Source organism: Nansenia antarctica (genome assembly GCF_963989245.1).
Source record: "Nansenia antarctica genome assembly, chromosome: 6".
NCBI lineage: Eukaryota > Metazoa > Chordata > Actinopteri > Argentiniformes > Microstomatidae > Nansenia > Nansenia antarctica.
Window position 1 is genome coordinate 11664928 of NC_137676.1, and position 27603 is coordinate 11692530.

Consider the following 27603-nt stretch of genomic DNA (forward strand, 5'->3'; position numbering starts at 1 on the left):
ATGACCAAGCTCACTCTACTGGCAGGTAATGACATTTTTTAACAATTCCCTTGAAGTAAGTTGTTTTGTTTTGTGTGATATGCTCTTTGTTGACCTTATTGAATCTGTACTTTTGAAGGTCTGTTCCTGGTCCTGTGCCATTTAGGTAAGATAACCCACTTCTCCAACACTGAAGAAAGTAGCACAGAGACATATCATACTGCACATATCTTAACTGTACACATCTTCGTCTTTGTCTGTACATATCACGCTGTACAAATGTCTGTCCATACTTTTATGGCTTTTGCACTTTGGTGCCCAACTGCATTTCATTGTCTTTGTACTTGTACTCTGTCAATGACAATTACATTGAATCTGAATCTGAAGAATCACAGAGACAAAGTAATAAAAATACTGTATCTGTACTGTAAAATCATATATTGCAATCTTCTCTTGTCCAAGGCTCTACCTCGCAGCTGGTATGCTACTTTACCAACTGGGCCCAGTACAGGCCTGGAACTGGAAAGTACATGCCAACTGATATTGACCCTTTCCTTTGCACGCACCTGATCTACGCCTTCTCCATCATCAATACCGCCAACGAGCTGACCACCTTTGAGTGGAATGATGAGACTCTATACAGATCCTTCAACGGACTGAAAGACAGGTTGGTATTTCATAGAAGGTATAGATTTCATGGGAGGTTTTGCTGTTTGCTGACAATTGTGTTTGTGTTATCCAACAGAAACCCTAAACTTAAAACACTCTTGGCAGTTGGTCTATGGAGCTTTGGCACCCAGCAGTAAGATTTACTTTTTAGTTTGTTTTATTCTACATGGATAACCAGCAGTGTACTGTTTTGTGTTCATAATATAACACTCTACCACTATCAGTAGCAAATGATCATTTCGTCTAATTCTCCTTAGGTTCACAGCGATGGTGTCGTCCCCAGCCAACAGACAGACGTTCATCCAGTCCTCTATCAGTTTCCTGCGGAAGCACGGCTTTGATGGGCTGGATCTGGACTGGGAGTACCCTGGAGCACGAGGGAGCCCCCCAGAGGACAAACAGAGATTCACACTGTTGTGCAAGGTCAGAGAACCGACATTTGAATAGAATAGACAAGAGTAGACATTGTTAACATCAGAACTATCAACATCAACTGCTACCAAGCACTGGATCGTCTCCAGTTCAGCAAAAGATATCTAACAATCTGGCCAGGTCCAAACCAGTGAAACTCACAGATGTAAAGTACAGTCCTTTCTAGTACAATCCTTTCTAGGCCCAATCAAAAACTGTTCGAGCTATTGCCGTTAGGGAAACGGTACCGAAGCCTCTGGGCTAAAACCCAGAGGCTAACAAACAGCTATTTCCCCCAGACTCTTGGAGATACACACTGGAAGAATACTAAAAACTGGTTGAGTAATTTACTACCGTACTGTATTGTAGTATATTGCATGTTGTTACGCTTGCCTGGCTCGTGACAAGGTAACAAAAAGGGAGACCACACATGGTTATCAATAATAGGAGATTTATTAAAGAAAATAATGTTGAATTGAAATAATGAAAAGAGAAAATGGTAACGACAACAACAACGGCTGCTGGTCGACAAGGAAGAGAGAGTCCATGGCTGTGTTCGGAATAACGTACTAGCATACTACTCATACTAGATATGACGTAGATTTTGAGTATGTAGTACGTTCGAACTGTACAGTATGCAAGATTTGAGTATGCGAGAAATTTAGTAGGCGAGCAGTTATTTCCGGTAAAATTTAAGTTTTGATGGACACTAGCTCGGCTCCTATTTCCCAAAATGCATTTCGCGTCCAGAGTTGCAGAGTTGCGTCCAGGGTTGCCAGATGGGGCGGGTTACCACCGAATGGGCTACTTGATTTTGAGGTTATAGAAAGTTTAGGCTGTAAATGGTCAATCCCATCTGGCAACCCTGTGCGCTTTCAGCCTCGTCAAACTGCGTCATACAAACTTGTCATACAGCTTTTGTTTACATTGTCCGATAGCCTGGGGACCGAAAGCTTGCAATAAACATTGATTTTTGCACATATTTGAGTGTGCAGATGCTGCTTTTTTGCACTCTATTTGATACTCTTCAGCTGCAGAACCCCAGCTAAGTCTGATCACGGATGAGCGGTGGTATTTTCACTATACTGGGAATTAACATGTATTAACAATAATTAATATTAACATGGTGAAATGCATTCTTAGACATGACTACATCGTCATGATTACAAATATGCCACTTGAAATGCATGAAATCCAAGTTTATTTGTGTCTTACACACATGTTCACCTAGTATTTGACTGTTTGTAGCCCAATCACGAATGATCCCAGTATTGTAGCTTCAGACGGACAAGTTGGTTGTAGTGCTTAGTAAGCTAGTTACTTGAGCTAGCTAAAGATGTTGGCCCCCCAAATCATTTTACAACGTGTTGTAATTATGTTACGATATTTCTGTCGAGTGAGTGAACTGAACCACCGTGGTGCCACCCCGAGAAGTGAACCGGGAGTAAACTCAATGAACAGGGAGTTCAACATGCGTCAAATGCTTAAATTCACTCCGAGCAGTGTCGACATCGATGGGGGTCTCCAATCGACTCCATTCAAAGTGATTTACGATTCCGCCCCTCTCCCCTGTCCGGGCACATTTTCACCGTAAGCCCCGGTAAAGCGACGTTATTAACCCGCAAAGAGTGTGCCCCGGGCACCGTATTTGTCCGTGAATAACACCGGCTAGGAAGGTGGTAAAAACACAATACTACTTTGCTAACTCCACCATCGCTATACGGTCATTTTGAGCCATCAACCAACCCACTGGCACCCCGGGAAGTTATGTTTCGAACCCTGAGAGCATGCATAAATGTCTATCCGGAAAGAGTGCACTCTCCTCGGCCGCTGCACGCGCCTCTCCTCGGTAAAGCTGCGTGCACACCAGGTCATTGCGTTGCACCGGAAGTCATTCATCTCAATGGAGCAGTTGCGTTGATCCGTTGCGTTGCTCTGCATTGCGTTTCTTGTCCGGCAGGGTGCGGTAATCAGTCAAAATATTTCAGCTTTTGCGTTGCGTTGGATCCGTCAAAACAACCGGAAGTAAACCGGAAGTAGTTTCTTGACCAGAGCTTTCGCCTAGATGTAAAATCCGCCATTGGCGAAAATCTTTAATTTGGCTCTACAAGTGTTAATATGTCATTTTATGAAGTTTTTATATGTTTTCAGGCGAGAAAGTAACCATATATATTCACAAAATGTGTCCAGTTTATCAAAATAACCCGTTTATATATCTGATGTTAACATACTGACTGTGTCCGCGAATGCTATGCTATTGTTGTGCTAGGTGCATTGACTGACTGTCCGCGAATGCTATGCTATTGTTATGCTATCTGAATGGTGTACTAGTTTTCACTGAATAAATCGCGATTTCTTTCAAAGAAGGTAGCAGGTGTTTATGTCCATGTCAAGGAGAAGGTACGACTTGTATGACAGTAGTGTGATTAGGACATAAGTTGAGGATATTAGTCTACCTCTGATGCTAACTTGTATGGCATAGTGTTTGTGATGCTAACGGCGCCATCTTTGCTATCTCCTCCGGACATATATTACCGCTGTGTTGTTGCGTCTGCATCGCATGTGACATGCGTCAAGCCCATCCCACCAGGTTGCGTCAGAACGGTGGGTCACGGTTCGCGGTGTGCACGAAGCTTAACGCGGAGGAACGAAAAGCTTACAGCACCAACCCTGCTTAGCTTCCGAGGTCGGACGAGATCGGGCGTATTCAGGCTAGTATGGCCGTGAGCAAGAGGACCATGACCCTAAGCATCCATATGCCTGTGCCTGGAGCACTCTTGTTCATGGAACTTTATTATATGAGCACTCTATTTGTGGGTAGACTATGCACAAGGTGTCCTGGATGAAGGGAGAAGTTAAAATAGCTCCGATGAAAATTACATATTTTAGCTAATGGAGGTTTAAAATGGAGGTTTAAATTCGCAGCTCCCGGCGAAATGCATTCTGGGAGGCATTCTGGGAGGCAGTATGGAGTATGCATAATGGTCGGCTGGTTTTCGGATACTACTATACTATTATTGTGAATTTAGTAGGTAGTATGCAGTATATACTCATTGAGTATGCTAGTATGCAGTATGCTAGTACGCTATTCCGAACACAGCCCATGAATCTGACCCACTCTTAAAGTTCCTGGGACAATTAGGATAATCACCCACACCTGAGCCCATCTGGAACAAAGGGAGAAGGTAGACAGGACAGATGCAATAGCGCCCACTATAGGTTCAAGTGTGGATCGTCACAATGTCATATCATCGTACGGTACTCTGCAAAGCATCTTTTGCACTATTGAAGCCACTGTAAAATCCACTCTACTCTCTCAATGTGTAAAAATTTTTCTTACTTACGTTACTTATTATTATTGTTGTTGTTGTTGTTATTATGTTATTATAACATTTTTATCTGAATGCTGCAATGTTTAGGAGCCAAAGCCAAAGATGTTTACTCTTGGGTACTTGTACAGTAAGATGTAATAAAAGTGATTATTTTGTGTAATAAACCCCTCTCTCTACTGTAGGAGCTGCTGGAGGCCTATGAGGCTGAGGGCAAGACCACTGGCCACCCCAGACTAATGCTCGCTGCAGCAGTGCCTGCTGGGAAAGGAAACATCGATGGTGGCTATGAAATTGCAGAGATTAGCAGGTAAAAGGTTGAGGAACCACCAAAGCCAAAGAATTGTACTCTTGTGTACTTGTACAGTAAGATGTAATAAAAGCAATTCTGATTCTGAAATACACATTTTCAAAGTGTTCATATTCTTAATGCAATACGTTTTATGACCCGGTATGCCTGTGTGACAGTGGACTTGCCGGCCATTTAAATTCCATTTCAAACCTGCCTGCCATTTTAGATACCTGGACTTCATTAGTGTGATGACATATGACTTCCATGGTGGCTGGGAGAAAGTCACAGGACACAACAGCCCATTGTACAGAGGGTCCCACGACACTGGCGAGCTCATCGACTTCAACACTGTGAGAAAACGGCTTCTGATTTGGATAAAATTGCACATTCTACATCATGCTGGTGGTCTGCATATCAAAAATGAGCTTCGCATATTTATGTAAATCTCTCTCTCTCTCTCTCTCTCTCTCTCTCTGTCTCCATCTTTCTGCCAGGACTATGCCATGAAGTACTGGCGAGACCAGGGCGCCCCTGTGGAGAAGCTGAGGATGGGCTTTGCTACATATGGGCGTGTGTTCCGCCTAGCCTCTGAAGCTAGTAGTGGGGTGGGAGCCCCTACCAGCGGTGCTGCCACCGCCGGCAAATACACCAGGGAGGCTGGCTTCTGGTCCTACTATGAGGTAAAACTTCAGGCAGACACCTAGGCCCACTATATCTTTAAAAGAAAGCTTAAAACGGGCTTAAAAACTGGCTTTTATCTTGGGTTTATCTGAACTTGCACTTTTACTCCTATTTCTTATCTCCGACCTCTTGTTTTATTGTATTGTTCTTTATTTACTATTGTTTTTATGTTCAGCACTTGGGGTTGCCTTCAATGCTGACTTGTGCTATATAAATAAAGTTGTTTGATTGATTGATTCAGGCTTGTGACATACAGTACTTCATTTCATGACATTTGATCTGAACATGTTGCCCATCTTGTTTCTAGATCTGCACGTTCCTCCAAGGAACCAGTGTCCAGTGGATTGATGATCAGAAGGTTCCCTATGCTACTAAAGCAAAGGAGTGGCTTGGATTTGACAACAAGGAGAGCTATGCAACAAAGGTATTTACACCTACCAGACCAGTATTGCTTAGAAGTAAGGGATATAGAATGCAGTGGATTCGGATCCTAGCAGCTTTTGTATAAAGGGATTAATTACTGTTTGTATAGAGGGATTAATTTGTCGTGGGTATGAGTACTTCTCTTGTGTATACCTACTGTACTACTTTACTGTATCATTTCATAACTGTACATATCCTATTTTGTCTACAGTATCATGTCCTTGCACAATATACATGTATATCTACGATAACATGTTTTTCACTATATCACTATTTACACTTCTGGTTAGACGCTAAACTGCATTTTGTTGTCTGGTACTTGTACTCTGCAATGACAATAAAGTTGAATCTAATCTAATCTACTGTTAGGTGTTGCAACTGTATCAAAGTCATCAGAAGACTCTACTGTCTCTCCATCTCCATGTTTTCTCTCATCCTCTCACTCCCTCACTTCCTTTCCTAAGGTCCGTTATTTAAAAGACAACAAGTTTGGAGGAGCTTTCGTCTGGACTCTGGACCTGGACGATTTTGCCGGGCAGTTCTGTGGACTGGGCAACTACCCCCTGACCAGCCATCTTAAAAACCTCCTTGATATTGGTAAATAAATCACCTATCAATAATTCCTTTCATTATATATTTGACCAAATACACTAACAGCACCGATATCAAAGGAAATACTTAGTTTTACATATACAACCATATTTTGGGGGCAATCTGGTTACTTATATTTATCCAGCATAAAATGTTTGTGTTTGTCCTACTGAAGTGCCACTCTCAATAAACGGAATACTTCTGTCGTGGATATAATTGATTCTTAATAGATTTAGTAGAACTTACAAAGCACAAAGAGCTTAGATCAATTGTCTCCAAAGAGGCCTTTTATTAAGCCAAGTTACATGAGCGCAGAGAGAAATGAGCAGACCAATAAGCAAGAAGCAGCCAATGATGGGTGCGACTCATATTTATAGATTGTCCTTGGTCATGAGGTCACTATTCTTGGGAACCAATCATATTATACAAATCTATGATTACACAAGTTATGGGCCCTGTCCATAGTCAGAATTATTCACTGCGCCACAGATCTTGGCCCATCCCTTACAGGAAGGAAATGGGCCTTCCTTGAGTGCTAGATTTCGCCACTACTGTAGAGAGACTTACATTTCTCAGTATAACATGATATAAAACCTCGACACTTCTCTCCTCCAGACCTGCCTCCTCTGCCACCTACACCCGCTCCAGAACCCAAGGTGGTGCCTGGTAAGTGTTTCTGTGCTGGCAGGCCTAGTGGGCTGGAAAGGAAATACAACCATATTTTGGGGGCAATCTGGCAACTTGTTTTTATCCAGCATAACATTTTTGTCCTACTGAAGTGCCACTCTCAATAAACTGAATACTTCTCTCCTCCAGACCTGCCTCCTGTGCCTCCTACAACCGCTCCAGAACCCACGGTGGTGCCTGGTAAGGGTTTCTGTGCTGGCAGGCCTAGTGGGCTGTATGTGAAACCAGATGCACCTGGATCTTTCTACCAGTGTGCTGAAGGCAGAACCGTTGTCCAGATCTGCCCCGTTGGCTTAGTCTTCCAAGACAGCTGTAAATGCTGCAACTGGCCCTAGAACTGGCACCACAAGTCTGTTACAACGTCTACTTATTAACAACATATTATATATTACATACAGCCCTCTGTATGTCTGTACATATATTGGATTGACAATAAAGCTGACTTTGACTTTGACTTAACAACATGCTGGGGACTACAGGTGGAAATTAGCCATGTAGACTAAAGCTGCTCCATTTACTGCTTTACTGCTGTTAATTAATGAGGGCTATCCACATAAACATGTGAATACCAAAGCATTTGTAATTGCAACATTTTTCTGTTAGTGGTGCATTATCTGACAGAAGTGCAGGGGTGTGAATATTGTGGGCCATGACTGTACATACCCTGCTTAGTCCCCCTGCTCACTATCCTCCCCCACCCCATTTACATCACTTTGTATCACACTGTGGAACACATATTTCCAACATTTTATGCTGGATTGAAACTTTGATGAAGGCAGCTTCCTGCTGAAACATTGGTTAAATAAATAATTTGCATCAAAGCAAGAGTGTGTGGCTCTTATTCGATCTTTTACATTTTATGTAACCTACAGTAATAATAATAATAATAATATCTTGGTTTTATATAGAGCCTTTCATAAACCCAAGGACGCTTTACAGATTTTACAGACAGAAAGTCAGACAGAACAGAAAAAACAACAACAACACAGAGACAGTGACAAAACTAAACTAGGGGCCAAAGGCCTTGGTGAACAGATGAGTTTTGAGGGCTGATTTGAAGGTGTCCAGGGTAGGGGCATTTTGGATCACTGTGGGGAGAGACTTCCAAAGGGTGAGTGCTGTCACACTGAAGGCCCTGTCCCCGAAAGTCCGTAGGTTGGTGCGAGGGGTGGAAAGCAGACCCATGTCTGAAGACCGCAGGTTCCGAGATGGGGTATGTTGGTAGAGAAGGTCAGTTAAGTACTGGGGGTCGCAGGCATGGAGGGATTCGTAGGTGAGAAGGAGGATTTTGTATGTGATGCGGGACTTGACCGGAAGCCAGTGAAGGTCAATGAGGGTGGGGGTGATGTGCTGCCAGGGCTTGGCGTAGGTGAGAACCTGCAATAGTCCAGGCGGGAGGTGACGAAGGCGTGGACGAGGGTTTCGGCCACGGAGTCAGAGAGGGAAGGTCGGCAATGTTTTTGAGGTGGAAGAAGGTAGATTTGGTGATGGATTTGATGTGTGACTGGAAGGAGAGGGTGGAGTCAAGGACGACGCCCAGGTTGCGGACTTCGGGAGATGGAGCAATCGTCAATCTCAAGGATGAAGTCGCCAACCTTCCGGAGCAGCGCCTTGGGTGCCACAACCATGAGCTCTGTTTTCTTACTATTGAGTTTGAGAAGGTTTAATGTCATCCAGTTTTCTATTTTGTGCAGCCAGTTGACAAGGGACTGCATAGCAGTGGAAGTTGAGGCCGTGATGACGGAGGATCTGGCCGAGAGGAAGCACGTAGATGGTGAAGAAGAGGGGTCCAAGCACAGAGCCTTGAGGCACGCCTTGATTGAATGGGGCTGGGGGGTACTCGAGCCATTGATGGTGACAAACTGTCCCCTGTTTGAGAAGTAAGATTGGAACCAGGAGAGGGCTGTGCCGGTGACACCTAGGAGGGCGGATAGGCGGTACTTGGTACTTGTATTTATTTATGCACAAGGATAAGTCAATGACAGTTAGACAGTACCACATAGTGAACTGCACCAACTCAGCCACCGTGGACAAACGTGTCCGGGTCTACCCCAACACGAAGCCATGAGAAGGTCCGACAACTGCTCAAGGAGAGGAACAATGCCTTCTCAGCGAAGGACAAACTGCTGTACAACACCACCAGGGCTAACCTAAACCGTGGCATCCGGGAGGCCAAGGCAGACCACAGAGAGAAGATTGAGGAATGCTTCCTGAGCAACAACTCCAGGCGGGTGTGGCAGGGGGTTCAGCACATGACAAACTTCAGAGCCAACAGGCTCACAGCCGCTGAGGGCGACCCCCTGCTGGTGGAAGAGCGGAACTCCTTCTACGCCCGGTTCGACGAGGGGCGAACGGAGGTAACCACAACACAAACACCACTCTCTCCAGCTCTCAGCAGCCTCACCCTCACAGAGCATGAAGTGAGACGCGTGCTGAAGGCGGTGGACCCCAGAAAAGCCTCAGGGCCGGATGGCGTCCTGGGACGGGTGCTGAGGGACTGCGCCGACCAGCTGGCCGGGGCTTTCACCAACATCTTCAACCAGTCCCTGTCCCAGGCCACCATCCCACCCTGCCTGAAAACCTCAACAATCATCCCAGTCCCGAAGAAAAGCACGGTGAGCTGCCTAAACGACAACCGCCCGGTGGCACTCACACCAATCATCATGAAGTGCTTCGAGAAACTGGTCCGGACCCACATAGTCACACGCCTCCCGCCCAACCTGGATCCATACCAGTTCGCCTACAGAGCCCACAGGTCCACAGAGGACGCCATCGCGACGACTCTCCACTCCACTCTATCCCACCTGGAGAGGGGGAACAGCTACGCGAGACTGCTCTTTGTGGACTTCAGCTTTGCCTTCAACACTATCCTTCCAGACAGGCTAGTGACCAAACTACTAGACCTGGGACTATCACACTCTATCTGTGCATGGATCAAGGACTTCCTGTCTGACCGCCCCCAGAGGGTGCGGGTGGGCTCCCACACCTCCACAGCCCTCAGACTCAGCACTGGGTCCCCCCAGGGCTGCGTGCTAAGCCCCATCCTCTACAACCTCTACACCTACGACTTCACCCCCGTCCACCCCAGCAACTCCATCATAAAGTTTGCAGACGACACCACCGTGGTGGGCTGCATCTCGGGGGGCAGGGATGAGGTGGAGCAGCTGGGCAAGCTGTGCAAGGTTAACAACCTGCTGCTGAACCAGTCAAAGACCCAGGAAATCATCGTGGACTTCAGGAGGAAAAAATCTGAGGTCCAGCCCCTGCTCGTCGATGGAGGGAGCATGGAGAGAGTCTCAACTCTCCGATTCCTGGGGGTGCACATACAGGATGACCTGTCCTGGAAGACCAACACAGCAGCCATCATCAAGAAGGCACAACAGCGGCTCTACTTCCTGAGAGTCCTCAGGAAATACCACCTCAGACAGGAGCTGCTTGTGACCTTCTACCGCTGCACAGTGGAGAGCATCCTCACCTACTGCATCTGCGTGTGGTTCTCCAGCTGCACAGCCGCAGAGAGGAAAGCGCTACAGAGAGTCGTGAGATCGGCCCAGAAGATCATCGGCGCCCCCCTCCCCTCTCTGGAAGAGCTGTACAACACACGCTGCCTCAGGAAGGCCTCCAAGATCTCCAGAGACCCATCCCACCCTGGGAACGAACACTTTGTTCGGCTGCCCTCAGGCAGGCGGTTCAGGACCATGTCCGCAAGGACAAATAGACTGAAGCTCAGCTTCTACCCTCGGGCCATTCAGGCCCTGAACACAGCAAAGACCTAGGTTCTAGGCCCTGGACAATCCAGACAATTTGATGGCAGCTACTAGATTGTAATCATAAGTGCAATACTGAAATACAAATGTGAACATTTCAAACCTGCAAACTGCGACACTTTAAATGAATGTGCAATAATACTATGTGCAATATGACAACCCTCGTGTACATAAGGTTCAGAGATAGGAAATGTTAGGATATTTATAGCATAGCATAGAGTACAGCACAGTGTTTTATTTGTATAGTATAGTAGTATAGTATAGTGGATAGTGTATATAGCCTTTATTTATTTAAACCAGCTCTTTTCCCTTCTTGTTTTGAGTAAAAACAATTCCTAGCACCAGGGGAGCCCCCCCTCCTAAATTTTGTTGTTTTTGATTGATTGATTGATTGAAAACTTTATTAGAAGATTTGCAGAAGTAGGTACATGAAAGTACATATTACATACAAGGTCAACTAAAAGGATAAAAACCCAAGAAAGCCACTGGCTTATTTCAATTGGGGTCCTTGATTTTCAATTCATCGTTACATGTAAGACAGACAGGAAAAAAAAAAAAAAAAAAACTAGTACTATCTACAAGTTTCCCATATGGTCTAGCGGTTAGGATTCCTGGTTTTCACCCAGGCGGCCCGGGTTCAACTCCCGGTATGGGAACTCCTTCTTGGGAGGGAACAGGTGGTTAGTGTGAACGGAACACTGTCCCCCCCCCTCCCAGTGACCTGCGGCGTTCCACAAGGAAGCATATTGGGACCTTTACTGTTCCTAATATATGTGAATGACATGTCATCAGCATGTGATTGCAATTTGTTCCTGTTCGCGGATGACTCGGCTCTGCTGGTCTCTGACAGGGACATATTGCAGGTGGAAAAATCGCTAAGCACTGAACTGAGTAGAATCTGCATCTGGCTAGCTGACAATAAACTATCAATACACCTAGGTAAAACTGAAACCATCCTATACGGATCCCCATCTAAACTCAGAAAGGCAGAACATTTTAAAATAAAAGTGGGTAACATTAATATCACAAGAAAAGAGGATATTACATACCTGGGCTCCATCTTAGAGGCAAATCTTTCCGGAGATAAAATGGCAGCAAAAGTAATCAAAAAAGTGAACCATAGAACTAGATTCTTGTACAGGATATCCTCACTTGTCAGTAAAAACACACTGAGGACCCTATCAGGAGCTCTCATTCAATGTCACTTCGACTATGCCGTAACATCATGGTACTATAGAACCACAAAGGCCCATAAAACAAGACTCCAGACAGCCCAAAATAAACTGGTTAGGCTTCTGCTAGGCCTCAACCCTAGGACACATCTAACCGCTGCTAATTTTTTGAGCCTTGATTGGCTACGAGTAGTTGACAGAGTGCAGCAGCTTGCACTGGGCCTGGTCTTCAAGATACGCTACACCACAAAGACACCCAAGTACCTGTCAACATACTTCCAAAAAGTGAACAACGTCCACACATACAACACCAGAGGAAGCTCCACGAACCACGTTCAACCGCGTTGCACCACAAACAAGGGGTTAAACTCGTTTGCAAACTATGCAGTAAAAATGTGGAACGCCCTTCCTATAATCTTAAAGGAGTGCAAAACACTGCCCACCTTCAAAACCACTCTCAAATTTTTTTTACAGGAGGCTGCAATCCGTAACTGGACCCTCTAAATCAAAAATCAGATTAAAAGACCCGAACTACCCACTGTACATACTTTGTGTTTTGTCCCCCGCCCCCACCTGTGGTGTATGTCCCCACCTGTCCTACCCGCTGTACATACCTGATGTTTTGTTGTATTGTATATCTAGTATTGTTCTTCCCATGATGGATGTATTTTTATCTTGTAGATAGTAATAGTTATTTGTCTGTATTATCTTGTAGATAGTACTAGTTTTTTTTTCTTTTCCTGTCTGTCTTACATGTAACGATGAATTGAAAATCAAGGACCCCAATTGAAATAAGCCAGTGGCTTTCTTGGGTTTTTATCCTTTTAGTTGACCTTGTATGTAATATGTACTTTCATGTACCTACTTCTGCAAATCTTCTAATAAAGTTTTCAATCAATCAATCAAGACCGGTCGATCGCAAAGGTAGTATGGGTAGATCGCATGGCATTGAACAAACCCCCCCCCCCCCCCCCCCCCCAAAAAAAAGTTTGCCTATCAAAAAAAAGTTTGCCTATCATCCATCCTCACTATGGCGTATGGGTATACAAATGAGTGGGGAAGCTGGACCAAGTAAGAAACCAATAACGTACAACTTCCATCCAGAATGGGAGGAGGTCTTTTTTAAACGATGTGATATTGGACGTCTGTCTGATCTGCAAATCTACGATGGCTGTTTCTATGATGGCTGTTTCGAAGAAGGGAAATGTGGCAAAAGAGCGAAAACGTACGGCTGCAACGATAGCTTCTTATCGCGTCAGTCACGTTCTTGTTAAACACAAGAAGTCATTCAAAGACGGCGAAATTGTGAAAAAAGCGTTTCTCGAGGCTGCAGATTGCCTTTTCGATGACAGATCCACAGTGGCTGATGACACCTTGCAAGCCTGCCTACACCTTGCAACCAGCTCCTACAGCCCTGCCTACTAGAAACTACCTGCCTCCTCCCAGTGCCAGGTCTCCCACTAAGGTAGAGAAATGCATTTATTTCCTCCTTTCAAACTAGGGAATTACCTGTTTTGTATCTGGTTTGTTGGATCAGTAGTTGGCTATGGTACTGCAGACTGGCTGTCAGTGTGTAAGTCAGGGTTTCCGTTAGAAACAATTGCCGCCGGACATCGTGTTCGGGAAGATTTCGATTTACCGGACAAACGTGATATATTCCGGTCATCTGATTAAAATATCATATTTTTTTTTTTTTTCAAAATCATATATTTTTTTTCCCAAATCTAATATAGCTGTTTGTCGCGGTGATTACTGTTGTGTAGCGGCCTATATATGCCATTTAATGTCTATTTCTCATCCGATACGATTAGATCTATATCTATATAGAGCTATATAATATATAATAATATAACATGATTCGCATGCGCGCTATGCCATTATGTCCAACGCTGAACGGGCGCCTCACTGGGAACTGAACAGACAGCATCGATCAATGAACGGACTCCACATTACGTTAACTGAAGTTTGTTAAATTGTTTGGGATTAATGTGAGTTTTCTATTTTCTCTTTCCAGTTTTACCCTTTTTTTTATCAATAAAACAACGTCATTTGGTCTCGCTGGTTGGGAAGGCATTTCGTTTAGCTGCCTGTCAAATCATACTTAATCGGACTCGGGAGTATGACAATGAGGAGAACATAACTGTTTTTGTATGTCGTCCTGAAGACCGGCTGTTAGATCATATCGCTGAAGTTTGTCTCCATAGTGTAAATGTTGTCCGTTTCGTTTGTTATCCGCTCCGCTTCGGGACACCATTTTCAGCTGAGCACCAAACACACACACACAACACTGCCCGAGAGAGAAGGACCCGTCCCCTTTAGTTAGCCTATAGCAGGGGTGCTCATTACGTCGATCGCGATCGACCGGTCGATCGCGAAGGTAGTGTGGGTAGATCACACGGCATTGGGGGGGGGGGAAAAAAAAAGTGGAAAAAAAAAGTTTTTTTTTTTTTTTTTCCTGTGTGGTCCAGACGGGACGCCTCCCGTCTGGACCACACAGGAGAGGGCATCACTCAGCCCCGCGCCACCTCACAACACACACACACACACACACACACACACACACACACACACACACACACACACAGACAAGCACACACACACACACACACACAGACAGACAGACAGACAGACACAAGCACATGCACAGACAGACAGACAGACAGACAGACAGACAGACACACACACACACACACACACACACACAGACAGACAGACACACACAGACAGACAGACAGACAGACAGACAGACACACACACACACTCCGCCGCCCGGAGACGTCGATGGCACCTGGCTTGGCACTGGCCAGTCTGGTGTAAACCACTCAGAGCTCCTGAGTTAATGTTAATGTTAATGGACTACCAGTGTGAATATTTGTTATATAGTTTAATAAATCTCTTCTTTGATTTTGAAACAGTGTAGCGTGGCCTTAATTTGTTATTATTACAGTACATTTTTGTGTTCGCAGCAATGGCAATATGTTTTATTTGGTTGGTAGATCTTGTTGAGCTGGTAATTTGAAAAGTAGCTCACAAGCCTAAAAAGTGTGAGCACCCCTGGCCTATAGGCTATAGGCTAACTAAAGGGGGCGGGTCCTTCTCTCTCGGGCAGGCTAACTAAAGGGGGCGGGTCCTTCTCTCTCGGGCAGGCTAACTAAAGGGGGCGGGTCCTTCTCTCTCGGGCAGTGTTGTGCGTGTATGAGTGTGTGTGTGTTTGGTGCTCAGCTGAAAATGGTGGCCCGAAGCCAAATTGTGCTTAGAGGGAATTATTTTCACCGGACATTATGTCCGATGAGTTTTCAATTTGTCGGACTTCAACACATTTTACCGGACAAAGACCGGTAATTACCGGTTAACGGAAACCCTGACACACACACACACACACACACTTCAATTTCTCTCACGTGTGTGTGTGTGTGTGTGTGTGTGTGTGTGTAAGAGAGAGAGAGAGAGAGAGAGAGACAACTGACTGATTATCTCCGGAAGATGGATCACTTAGACCCCCACCAATCCGGCTTCAAGGCTGGGCATTCCACTGAGACTGCGCTCCTTGCTGTCACGGAAGCCCTCCACTCTGCCCAAGCTTCCTCCCTCTCCTCTGTTCTCATTCTCCTTGACCTGTCTGCTGCCTTCGACACAGTCAATCACCAGATCCTCCTCTCCATCCTCTCAGACCTGGGCATCTCTGGCACCGCACACTCCTGGTTTTCTTCCTACCTGGCGGGCCGCTCCTACCAGGTGACCTGGAGAGAATCGCTATCTTCTCCACGAACCCTCTCCACTGGAGTACCCCAGGGTTCTGTCCTAGGGCCCCTACTTCTCTCCCTCTACACCAAGTCTCTTGGCTCGGTAATCTCTTCACATGGGCTCTCCTACCACAGCTACGCAGACGACACTCAACTCTTCCTGTCCTTCCCTCTGTCTGATGTACACGTGGCAACCCGTATCTCAGCAAGCCTCGCTGACATTTCAACTTGGATGGCTGACCACCATCTCAAGCTCAATCTTAACAAGACCGAGCTCCTCTTCATCCCCGGGAAAGCCTGCCCTCTCCAAGACTTCTCCATCACAGTGGAGAACTCTACTGTAACCCCCTCCCCGACAGCCAAGAACCTTGGAGTGATCCTGGATAACCGACTATCCTGTGCGGAGAACATTGCAGCAACGGCTCGCTCCTGCAGATTCTTCCTCTACAACATCAGAAGGATACGACCATTCCTTACCAGAGAGGCAGCGCAACTCTTGACCCAGGCACTGGTCATCTCCCGCCTGGATTACTGCAATGTACTCCTGGCTGGGCTCCCCGCTTCAGCCATTAGACCTCTGCAGCTCATCCAGAATGCTGCTGCCCGGCTGGTATTCAACCTCCCCAAATACTCGCATGTCACCCCTCTCCTTTGCACCCTGCACTGGCTCCCGATAGCACCTCGCATCAGATTCAAGACCCTGGTGCTTGCATACCAGGCAGCTAAAGGGACAGCCCCTGCCTACCTGAAGGAAATGGTAACCCCCCAAACCCCTGCCCGCTCACTCCGCTCCTCCACCTCGGCTGGCCGACTGGCCCCACCTCCTCTACACAGCAGTCGGGCTGCCCGATCACGTCTCTTCACAACACTGGCTCCCCGCTGGTGGAATGAGCTCCCCACGGCTGTCAGAACGGCAGAGTCACTACCCATCTTCCGTCGTAGACTGAAGACCCATCTCTTCAGGTTACATCTTAACTGCTCCTCCTGAGAAATCTTCCGACCCTCACCACTACATCTCCTAAAGACACCCGCTTTCCCCTCTACTGTGTTCCTAAGAACTTCTATTGCCCCCCTTGTACTGTTTCTGTGACCCCAGGGGGGCTCCGTACTGGATAAATAGCACACTTATATGATATATGCGGTATCAAAATGTCAGTGCCTGAAAGTTTCAAAATGCGTGAAGTTAAAACACACACTCTAGTAGCTACATACAAATGTGCAGGTTTTATTTTTATTTTACAAACATCATTGGCAACAGACATACAGTTTAGGGGCAGGAATCAGGATCAATCAATCAATCATTCACTTTTTGGAATGTGGTATTGTTGTACTAATCCACCCCCCCCCCCCCCCCCCCTTATATTAACATTGCTTTAACAGATCACCCCACACAGTATTAAGCTGTCTGCATTCAGAGCTTGCCCTGAGTTTGACTCCGAGTATCATCTTGCTGGCTGGGAAAATCTATTCATCACACTGTACTTGATGTGTTCAGGGACAGCAAAAAACATGGAATATGTCACAGGCATCAGCTTTATTCATCCTCAGTAGCATGTCACACCTGTTGGGACAGTTTAGGTGTTCACTGGAAGGGTACAACAGACTCACAGGCATTTGTAAGAGCAGAGCATTACTGTATACAGACTGGATAACACTAGCTTCTGGGTCATTTTTTAAATACGGTGCCTTTTCCATCCCCAGTACAAATCATGTTGTATTTTGTCTAAATTTGGACAAATACTAATTCCATTAGGTTTTTCATGTATAGTCAATTGTTATTTATTATTAATACAATGATATGGGCTTCTAAGTTGTTGTTTTCTACATTTTAAATGGGATTTTGCATGGGATTTGGGATGTCCCCAGTGTTGTTCATTCAACTTCAATCCAAAAAATAACTATTAAAAACATATACATTTCCAAATATGTTATTATTATTTCATTTTCCTGATCAATATCTATTGAAATCAAATATAGTTTTTATCCATTTTTTTTATTATTATTTTGCACAAAAAATTAAGGTTGTATGCTTGTCCCTGCGATCACTGTCCACCCTGTTATGCTGTTAATGTCCCTTTTAAAAGAAAACCATATTTCTCAATCACATCACTCTCATGAGGTGACATCACATCAGAGGAGGGGATTTCAAATGTTGTAAGCTGTGTGATTTTCTACCTCTTTTACCATCTGATTTTTATGTTTTTATCCAGTGAGTTTAATGTGGTTGACCATAACGTGTCCACCCTGTTATGCCTAAATATTGAGGAGATCAATAAAATTGAATAATTTCAAAAAAAGTATTTAGTGCAAATTAGATTCCTCATCAAGTATTCATGGTCATTCTAGGCATTATGCTAACACAGGCAGGCTAAAGGCTAACTTTAACTCAAAATGTCCACCCTGTTAGTGTCCACCCTGTTCTGGAGACACTCGCCCTATTCAACTACAGAGGGTATTCTAAATCAAATAAAATGTAGGTGCCTGAGCTCGACCACTATGTTTTTCAGCAAGCTAGATATGTCCTTTATATAATACAACATTAAGATATAGATAAATCAAAAAAATATTTTTCACAAGTTATGAAGTCCAAATGGCACCGTATTTAAAAAAGTACCCTCCTAGTACTGACGTTAGCTAATGCTAACGCTATTTGCTGGCCTTCTGCAAACGTATCTGAGACCAAACCTGCCTACATAACTGCAAGAGATTATGTCCACTATGCAGTGAAATCGGCAATTCAATGACAGTTTCACATGTAGACCACTAGATGGCAGCGCACACCATATTGGAGTCTGTATCGTTGTAATAACGTTTGGGTCAAGACGACAATACGAATTATAGAAATAAACAAAGATGTAATTGATAAACAAAGTTTATTATTATTATTATTATAATAATAAATCCTAGAATTCAAAAACAAACATATAACAGAACACTCAAGAACATCAACAGAAAATTAAGACAAGTTATTGTCACATCAAAACTTTACAAACCATTTTAATTCAATTCCACTTTATTCGCCATGTGCAGTGTACTACTAGGAACATGACTTGGTATTCTACCATGCTGAACAGGCAACAGTATATACAACAGCAAGACGACAATACAACAATACTCAAGACAAAATATACAGTACCAATATGAATGAATAAATATACTGTACAACTTAGTGCAAAAACATGTAAAGTGCAAGGTGCAATGATCAGGAGTTATTGAGGAGGGCTATGGCTTTGGGGCAGAAACTGTTCAAGTGGCGTGATGTTTTTGACCTGGTGGCCCTGTACCGCTGTCCAGAAGGGAGTAGTTCAAACAAGCAGTGAGCTGGATGTGAGGGGACAGCCACAATCTTGCGTGCTCTCTTCAGTGATCTGGAGCTATGGAGGTCTGTGATGGGAGGCAGGGGGCAGCCGATGATCCGCTCAGCTGTCCGTACGACTCTTTGTAGCTTGGCCTTGGATCGGGCAGACGCAGAGTCGTACCAGACAGTGATGGAAGATGTTAGGATGCTCTCTATGACGGCCCTGTAGAACTGGACCATGATGTGACGACTGATGTGGAGTCTCTTCAGCTGTCGGAGGAAGAACAAGCGCTGTTGGCCTTTTTTAACTAGATGGGTGATGTTGTTATCCCATTTTAGTTTGTTGGAGATGGTAGTGCCCAGAAACGTGCAATTCATCCATTATTGTGACAGGGGAGTAATTGATGACCAGTGGAGAGTGAGTTGGGGCCTTTTTCCGGAAGTCCATAATCACCTCCACTGTCTTGGTGTTGTTGAGTGGTTATTGGCTGCAGACGAGGACACCAGGCGGCCGACCTCCCTCCGGTAGGCGGACTCGTCATTATCAGTGATGAGGCCAACCATGGTGGTGTCATCTGCATATTTGATGGTCTTGATAGATGTGTCACCAGAGGTACAGTCGTTGGTGTACAGGGAGTAGAGCAGGGGGGAGAGCACACAGCCCTGAGGAGCACCGGTGTTAACTGTGCGGGGCTGAGACAGTTGAGGGCCCATCCTGACATCCTGCCTTCAGTTGGTGAGGAAGTCAGTGATCCACTGACAGATGATGGGGTGGATATTCAGCTGTATTATGTACACTATTTAATTTTTCTTACAAACATAATTTTGTCAAAAGTCTGCATGTATTTAAGTGAGACATGTCATAAATATTTCCCTTCACAGATTAGTTTAAACTCACCACTGAAGACAGTGTAGTGGGTTATCTTGGCCAAGCTGTCACCCTCCCCTGAGACCAGTGCTGTTGCCATGACGATCAGGTGGTTTAAGTGGACAGAGTGTATTTACCTGTATAAGAATGGCCAGGTGACAGAGGGGAGGGGCTATGAGGGCAGAGTAAAGTCTGATCACCCAGGATCTGGAGAGAGGCAATGTGTCCCTGAGGAGTAATAGTAAATAGGAGTAAAAAATAGAGGAGTGTACTGTACTGTACTGTATCTGTCAGGTCATCCATGGAGAACAGAAAGAGATGGCTGGAGTGGGTTTATGGCCCAAGAGTAAGTGTTCTACAGTACATGATTAAACACATTAACATGAACGATGACCAACAAATACTTTCACATGTAGGGAATATTTAAGGTATTCTGAGTCAACTTGTTTTATGCACATTCTATCACTGTATACTTGAGCTTGTTGTCCTCATTAGAAGCATTTTTAGATGCTACATGATTCTTCAGACTGATGCTGACATCATGTGGTTTGATGCACATTAGTACAGAAAGTTATAATGAACATTGACAATCAGCAATGTTTTTTCATTGAGGCTATACCCTTATTCAGTTATGTAATGTATGCACTGTGATTAATTAAACTTTCCTTCATCACCATGTTCTTATAATCTGAAGGTCTCACTGCGAAGTTACCCAATGATCAAGGTGAGTATTGGCTTGCACTATTAGCCCTTGTGTTGATCTAGTCTGTTACACAGAACTCACCTCTCCATTTCTCCTAACATCTATTTAGGTTTGGCTGCAGAATATTTAAGGCTTGAAGGCGTGGAAGAGAAGCTGAAGAGGGAGGAATCAGCTCATATGCTTGGTAAGTGTAAGAGTCTGGTGGAGAATCATATAATGGATGGTTTCAGGAAAAATGTTGAGACAGAGTGAATGAATTCATCAAATATGTAATAAATCAAAAACAATCTTTATACATGTGCGATTGCTGTTGATTGTCAGACAATCTACATTAGATACACATGATCAGTCAGCAAAGAATAAATCAGGTGTTTTAAACTCAACCTCCCCCTCCCCTCCAGATGTAAAGGTGGACCAACAACTAGAGGATATATACAGACAGCCAGCTCTATATACAGGAGGGGATGAAGCAGACATTGAGAGACTCTAAAAAGTTGCTAAAAGAGAAGCTTTCATTGCTGGAGATACATAAACTAAAGGAGGAAGTGCAGGAACTTGGAGAGAGGGAGAAGCATCTAACGGAAACAGACAGGCAACTGGAGGAAACATGCAGACAGTTAAAAGAGAGAGGGAAACTACTGCAGCATCTAGACAGTGTACCAGGTGGAATATGATCAATCATTCAATAACCTTATGATCAGTCTGCAAATGCATGTGATTGCGACTGACACATCCCTCTAAAAGAAGCCCCACTCATGGCTCACAGTCTGCTGTCTCATCATTATCATCTCACATGATAGCTAGAGTGACCTGCTCTCCCCAGGTGTGTGCTGATGATAGATTTCAAAGCTGCAGTGCCCCAATGTGGCCATACGGGGCAGTGCACAGGCTGATGCTAAAAAGCCGTTGTCCCTGTTGAATCTAATGTTAAACTTTGTATTCTATCTGGCAAAAAAAGTCTGCTACTAAATGTAGTCTTCTCCCTGAAACAGATTTTGTTTGTGTGTGTGTGTGGTGTGTGTGTGTGTGTGTGTGTGTGTGTGTGTGTGTGTGTGTGTGTGTGTGTGTGTGATGTGTGTGAGAGGGAGAGACTGCATGGTGTTGTGCAGAAATTCTCCAGAAAGGTTGGTGGGTGGGATCACAAAGAGCGTGGGTAGAGGCAAGGAGAAGGAGGCGGGAGGGAGAGGAGGAGGAGTGGAAGGGGTACATGGGTGCTAGGGGCGTGGGTGGGGGTTCCCCCGTTCTACAGTCTAACTGAGTGCCAGACAGCATCTCTGCCACATGGCCTGAGCCTGCATGGATCTGCCTGCCTGCCTCCACTCCTCTCCTCTCCTGCATTCTCATCTCCTCTCCTGTCCTCTCCTCCTCTCTATTCCTCTTCTCTCCTGTTTTCTCATCTCCTCTCCTGTCCTGTCCTCCTCTCTCCTCTCCTCTCCTCTCCTCCTTTCTCCTCTCCTCTCTCCTCCTCTCCCCTCCTCACTAACCCTAACCCTAACCCCTTCCTCTCCTCAGACCCCACCACCCCATCCTGCCGGCCTACAGACGGGTAAGTCCGCTCCATATCTCCACCTGTGTTGATGGTGAACTATGGAGATGTGTTTTGTTTGTTGTTTTTTTGGAGGGGTAGATCAGCTATTGAGATGAGTGTGTGTGTGTGTGTGTGTGTGTGTGTGTGTGTGTGCATGTGTGGTGTGTGTGGTGTGTGTGTCTGTGTGCATGTGTGGTGGTGTGTGTGTGTGTCTGTGTGCATGTGTGGTGTGTGTGTGTGTGTGTGTGTGTGTGTGTGTGTGCTACCAGCCGTCGGAGGCCTGTGCTTTGTGCTGCAGCGGTCCGTGGTTAACCAGTTATGACACACAGTAGCGTCCCCGGCCCCCAGCGCTGCACAAACAACCCTCAGCACAGGGGCTGCCACACACCCACACACACACACACACATACGCACACACACACACAAACTTTCTGGAGGGAAACACTAATGAACCCAGCTCATGGGAATGGTCTGGAGGCGACCCTTTCATCTTGTCTTGACAATTGTTGGATTTATTTGATCCACTCTCTACTATCTACCCACCGCCCCCCCGCCCCCCCAGAGAGGTTGCTGTCCGATGCGTCCTGGGACACGTGACCTTTGACCCATTCCCCCCAGCACCACTGATCTCCTCTGGTGTTGAGAGTGACACTGGGCTTTTCTAGCACCATTAGAAATCAGTTGTGCTGGCATGGCGACCCGTCGGCATGGCGACTCACAAGACCATGCACATGAATGACCATGCACATCTATTTATGGTCTGTTGATTAGTTGTGCTGCCTATTGTCAATAAATAACAATATAATAATTGTTGATGTGCTAACTGTGTTGGCTAAAAATGGGTTGTGTTGAATCACTCTGTGGATTGCTGTTCATGTCTGCTGTGTTGCTGCCAGAATAATAAAGTTGTGTTTCTTTCTGACTGTTGGTTTAGTCATTATTAACTAGAGATCAGAGCATTAGCAGGGCTCTGTTAGGTCGGCTCTGTTCTAGGTCTAGTTTGTAGACTCGAAGAATGGTTTCTGTTTCGACGGTTTCTGCTTCTAAGGCACACCTGTAGCTCCTTCTTCCCCCGTCCAAGAATGATCAATCCCTCTCATCTTCCCTGACCCATTCTAGCTTCCTCTCTCTCTCCCTCTCTTGCTTCTCTCTCTCTCTTTTGCTCCCCCGCCGCCCCTCTCTCTACTCTGTTATCCTTTGACTAGTGATCTGCTTTGGGATTAACAGAGCGAGTTTAGGCGAGCAGTCTGCGGGTAAATAATTAGAAAGGAACACACACGCATATGCACAAACACACAGCCTGTCACCCATGGGTTGAGAGAGGAGAGTGATTGGAGGAGCCAGTGTAGGGGAGTCAGGTGCTGTGTGCAGCCTGGCAACCGGGCCCCGTGTGTGGGCTGTGTGTCGTCGACCCTGTCCCCTGGTTGTGGCGAGGACCTGTGGAGCTGCTGGGTACAGATCCTCACACACAGACGCTCCGCTGCTCTCTCAGACTCGTCCACAGGTAGGACTGATCAACTCCTCTTCATGCTGCCTCCCTGAGTGGAGATAAAGGTGGAGGGCGGAGGGCGGAGGGAGGTGGAGGGGGCAACTCTTACTGTGGGCATATATCGCATAACATGGATATATACAAATAAATCAAAATGTTCTACCTCTATCTCTCTCTCTCTCTCTCTCTCTGTCCTTTCAATTTATCTCCATCTATCTATAATGCTGACTGACAGATACACCCCTGCCTCTGCCTGGAGGACATGGGCACACAGGGCATTCAGGACCAGGACTGGAATATTGACCAAGACCAAGACCAGGAGACTGGCTGTGGCTCCTCTGATCCAGCTTCTGGCAGAGGGACAGGCAATGAATTAGGCTACTGTCATTACCTGCACAGGTACAACAGCTACAGTCTCTGGGGATGTGTGTGTTTGATCAGCTGTGTGTGTGTGTGTAATATCAATAACGCCCCCATCCTATTCAATACTGTTGACAGACTAAAACATCCCCCAACACCCATTGCCCAGGAATTTCACTCGACTATTAAATGCAATGAGTTTGCATTGTATTTTAACAATAAATTAGAAACCATTAGACAAGGCATTAGCTCCTCTGTGTCAGGCATGAAAAACATGTCTCCACTAACAGCCCCAAATACTTTTTTTGAGGCGTTTTGAGGGAGCGTATTTTGTATTGGAAACGACTTTGGACATGGCTTACGATAGAGAAATTAACATTCAATTCACCGGCAACAGCTCTGCTAGACATTCCTGGAGTCAGCATGCCAATTGCACTCTCCCTCAAAACTTGCGACATCTGTGGCATTGTGCTGTGTGATAAAACTGCACATTTTATAGTGGCCTTTTATTGTGACCAGCCTAAGGCACATCTGTGCAATAATCATGCTGTCTAATCAGCATCTGGATATGCCACACCTGCAAAGAAGTGCTCACTAACACAGATTTAAACAGAGATATAGGCCTTTTGTATACATAGAAAAAGTCTTAGGTCTTTGATTTCAACTCGTGAAAAATTGGAGCAAAAACAAAAGTGTTGCGTTTATATTTTTGTTCAGTGTTTATCTATTCTTGTCATTTTTATTCTATTACTATCCTCCTCTTGCTGTATTTTTTAATGTTGTATGTAAAGCAATTTGAATTGCCCCTGTTGTATGAAATATGCTATACAAATAAACTTGCCCTGCCTTGTGTGTGTGTGTGTGTGTGTGTGTGTGTCTGCAGGCTGTTTGGTAAAGAGACTGCTGAGTACTTCCTCTGCCCCTCCCTTGACCACACCCCCTCCCCATCCTGGTACACCCTACTGATGGAACACCTGGGAGGTAGGATACAAAACACACACACAAACACACACACGCACGCATGCACACATACACACACACACACACATACACACACATACACACACACACACACACACACACACATTAAAACAGCGCGTACAGTTAGTCTCTTCTGTGCTGTTCTCAGACCAGGTGAGTGGCGTGGCACTGTGGGAGGCCCTGAGAGAACAATCCACCAATCGGCTCAGGGACCTGGAGGAGGAGGTGGAGTCTCCCCAGCTAGAACACTACCAGGTAGTACTCTTCTCTAAGTGTGTACTATCTCACTCCTCCTCTCTAAGTGTGTACTATCTCACTCGTCCTCTCTAAGTATGTACTATCTCACTCGTCCTCTCTAAGTATGTACTATCTCACTCCTCCTCTCTAAGTGTGTACTATCTCACTTGTCCTCTCTAAGTATGTACTATCTCACTTGTCCTCTCTAAGTGTGTACTATCTCACTCCTCCTCTCTAAGTGTGTACTATCTCACTCCTCCTCTCTAAGTGTGTACTATCTCACTCGTCCTCTCTAAGTATGTACTATCTCACTCCTCCTCTCTAAGTGTGTACTATCTCACTCCTCCTCTCTAAGTGTGTACTATCTCACTCCTCCTCTAAGTGTGTACTATCTCACTCCTCTTCTCTAAGTGTGTACTATCTCACTCCTCTTCTCTAAGTATGTACTATCTCACTCCTCCTCTCTAAGTGTGTACTATCTCACTCCTCCTCTAAGTGTGTACTATCTCACTCCTCTTCTCTAAGTATGTACTATCTCACTCCTCCTCTCTAAGTGTGTACTATCTCACTCCTCCTCTAAGTGTGTACTATCTCACTCCTCTTCTCTAAGTGTGTACTATCTCACTCCTCCTCTCTAAGTGTGTACTAACTCACTCCTCCTCTAAGTGTGTACTATCTCACTCGTCCTCTCTAAGTGTGTACTATCTCACTCCTCTTCTCTAAGTGTGTACTATCTCACTCCTCTTCTCTAAGTGTGTACTAGCTCACTCCTCCTCTAAGTATGTACTATCTCACTCCTCCTCTCTAAGTGTGTACTAGCTCACTCCTCCTCTAAGTGTGTACTATCTCACTCCTCTTCTCTAAGTGTGTACTATCTCACTCCTCCTCTCTAAGTGTGTACTAACTCACTCCTCCTCTAAGTGTGTACTATCTCACTCGTCCTCTCTAAGTGTGTACTATCTCACTCCTCCTCTCTAAGTGTGTACTATCTCACTCGTCCTCTCTAAGTATGTCCTATCTCACTCCTCCTCTCTAAGTGTGTACTAGCTCACTCCTCCTCTAAGTGTGTACTATCTCACTCCTCTTCTCTAAGTGTGTACTATCTCACTCCTTCTCTCTAAGTGTGTACTAGCTCACTCCTCTTCTCTAAGTGTGTACTAGCTCACTCCTCCTCTAAGTGTGTACTATCTCACTCCTCCTCTCTAAGTGTGTACTAGCTCACTCCTCCTCTCTAAGTGTGTACTATCTCACTCCTCCTCTCTAAGTGTGTACTAGCTCACTCCTCCTCTAAGTGTGTACTATCTCACTCGTCCTCTCTAAGTGTGTACTAGCTCACTCCTCCTCTCTAAGTGTGTACTAGCTCACTCCTCTTCTCTAAGTGTGTACTAGCTCACTCCTCCTCTAAGTGTGTACTAGCTCACTCCTCCTCTCTAAGTGTGTACTAGCTCACTCCTCCTCTCTAAGTGTGTACTAGCTCACTCCTCTTCTCTAGGTGTGTACTAGCTAGCTCACTCCCCTCATAACTTCATAGTTAAATAACAGGACTGGTGTAGGTTATGTGCTGTAACCACCCCAGTGGTTTTGAAGAGGAATGGTCAAGTACACACACGCATAGCTAGAAGGGTTGCTAGGGAATTTGACAACATGTCAGAGGCTAATTTTTTGTGTCATAGACATCTCTATAGGACTCCACTTCCCATGAGCCCCTCTGATGGACCGTCCCTGTGCCTACAGATGGTGCAGGTGTCGGTAGACTGGGACAGAGCGAGGGAACGGGGTCACCTACGCCACCTAGCAGGGGTCAGGCTGATGTTCCGCCTCTCCCAGTTCCGCCAGGCGTACTCTACCCGGCTCCTGGCGCTTGACCCCTCAACTCTGCCCTCTGACACCCCCCAGAACTACGACCTCTATGGTACATCCCCCTGACCTCCCGTCCCCACCTCCAGGCTAGTACCTCCCCCTGACCCCCCCTGCCAGGTGGTACCCCCAAGCATGACCCCCCCCCCCAGCACCACAAACCCCAGCTCAACTTGGTTCCAGGATGTCTATATAAACTCTAACAAATGTGAAATCATACAATCTATCATAGTCGACTAGAGAAGTATATATATATTATCTGAGCCAAGTTATTATGTTTTTTTTATGATGATGTTCTTCCTGTTTCTTGTCATTCTTATGTCTTTTTTATCTGCAAAATATATGACTGAATTGGGGTGAAAATGCTGAATTGTGGTGAAAATGTGTATTAATGTATACGTAATGGATCACATTGTTCACTAGAGGGCGGTATCTTGTTAATGAGTGGATGTTTAGATAAGTAATGTGACTGCTCGTGCTGAGATTTGCATGGTTTGCATGGTGGTTGACTTGTTCTATAGTATGATTTATCTTTATA

At 45.3% G+C, this 27603-nt stretch overlaps 1 protein-coding gene across 1 annotated transcript; it reads left to right on the top strand.

Moving 5' to 3' along the window:
* On the top strand, window positions 1-27134 carry LOC308160283 (chitinase-3-like protein 1; the record flags this gene model as incomplete). Its single annotated transcript, XM_080534201.1, has 12 exons — window positions 1-25; window positions 442-646; window positions 725-781; window positions 906-1071; window positions 4574-4698; window positions 4907-5030; window positions 5175-5360; window positions 5669-5785; window positions 6249-6381; window positions 7192-7242; window positions 25120-25226; window positions 26943-27134. 12 exons carry the CDS (start codon window positions 1-3, stop codon window positions 27132-27134), a joined length of 1488 nt encoding a protein of 495 aa, XP_080390327.1.
* Window positions 27135-27603: the final 469 nt, after the last annotated feature.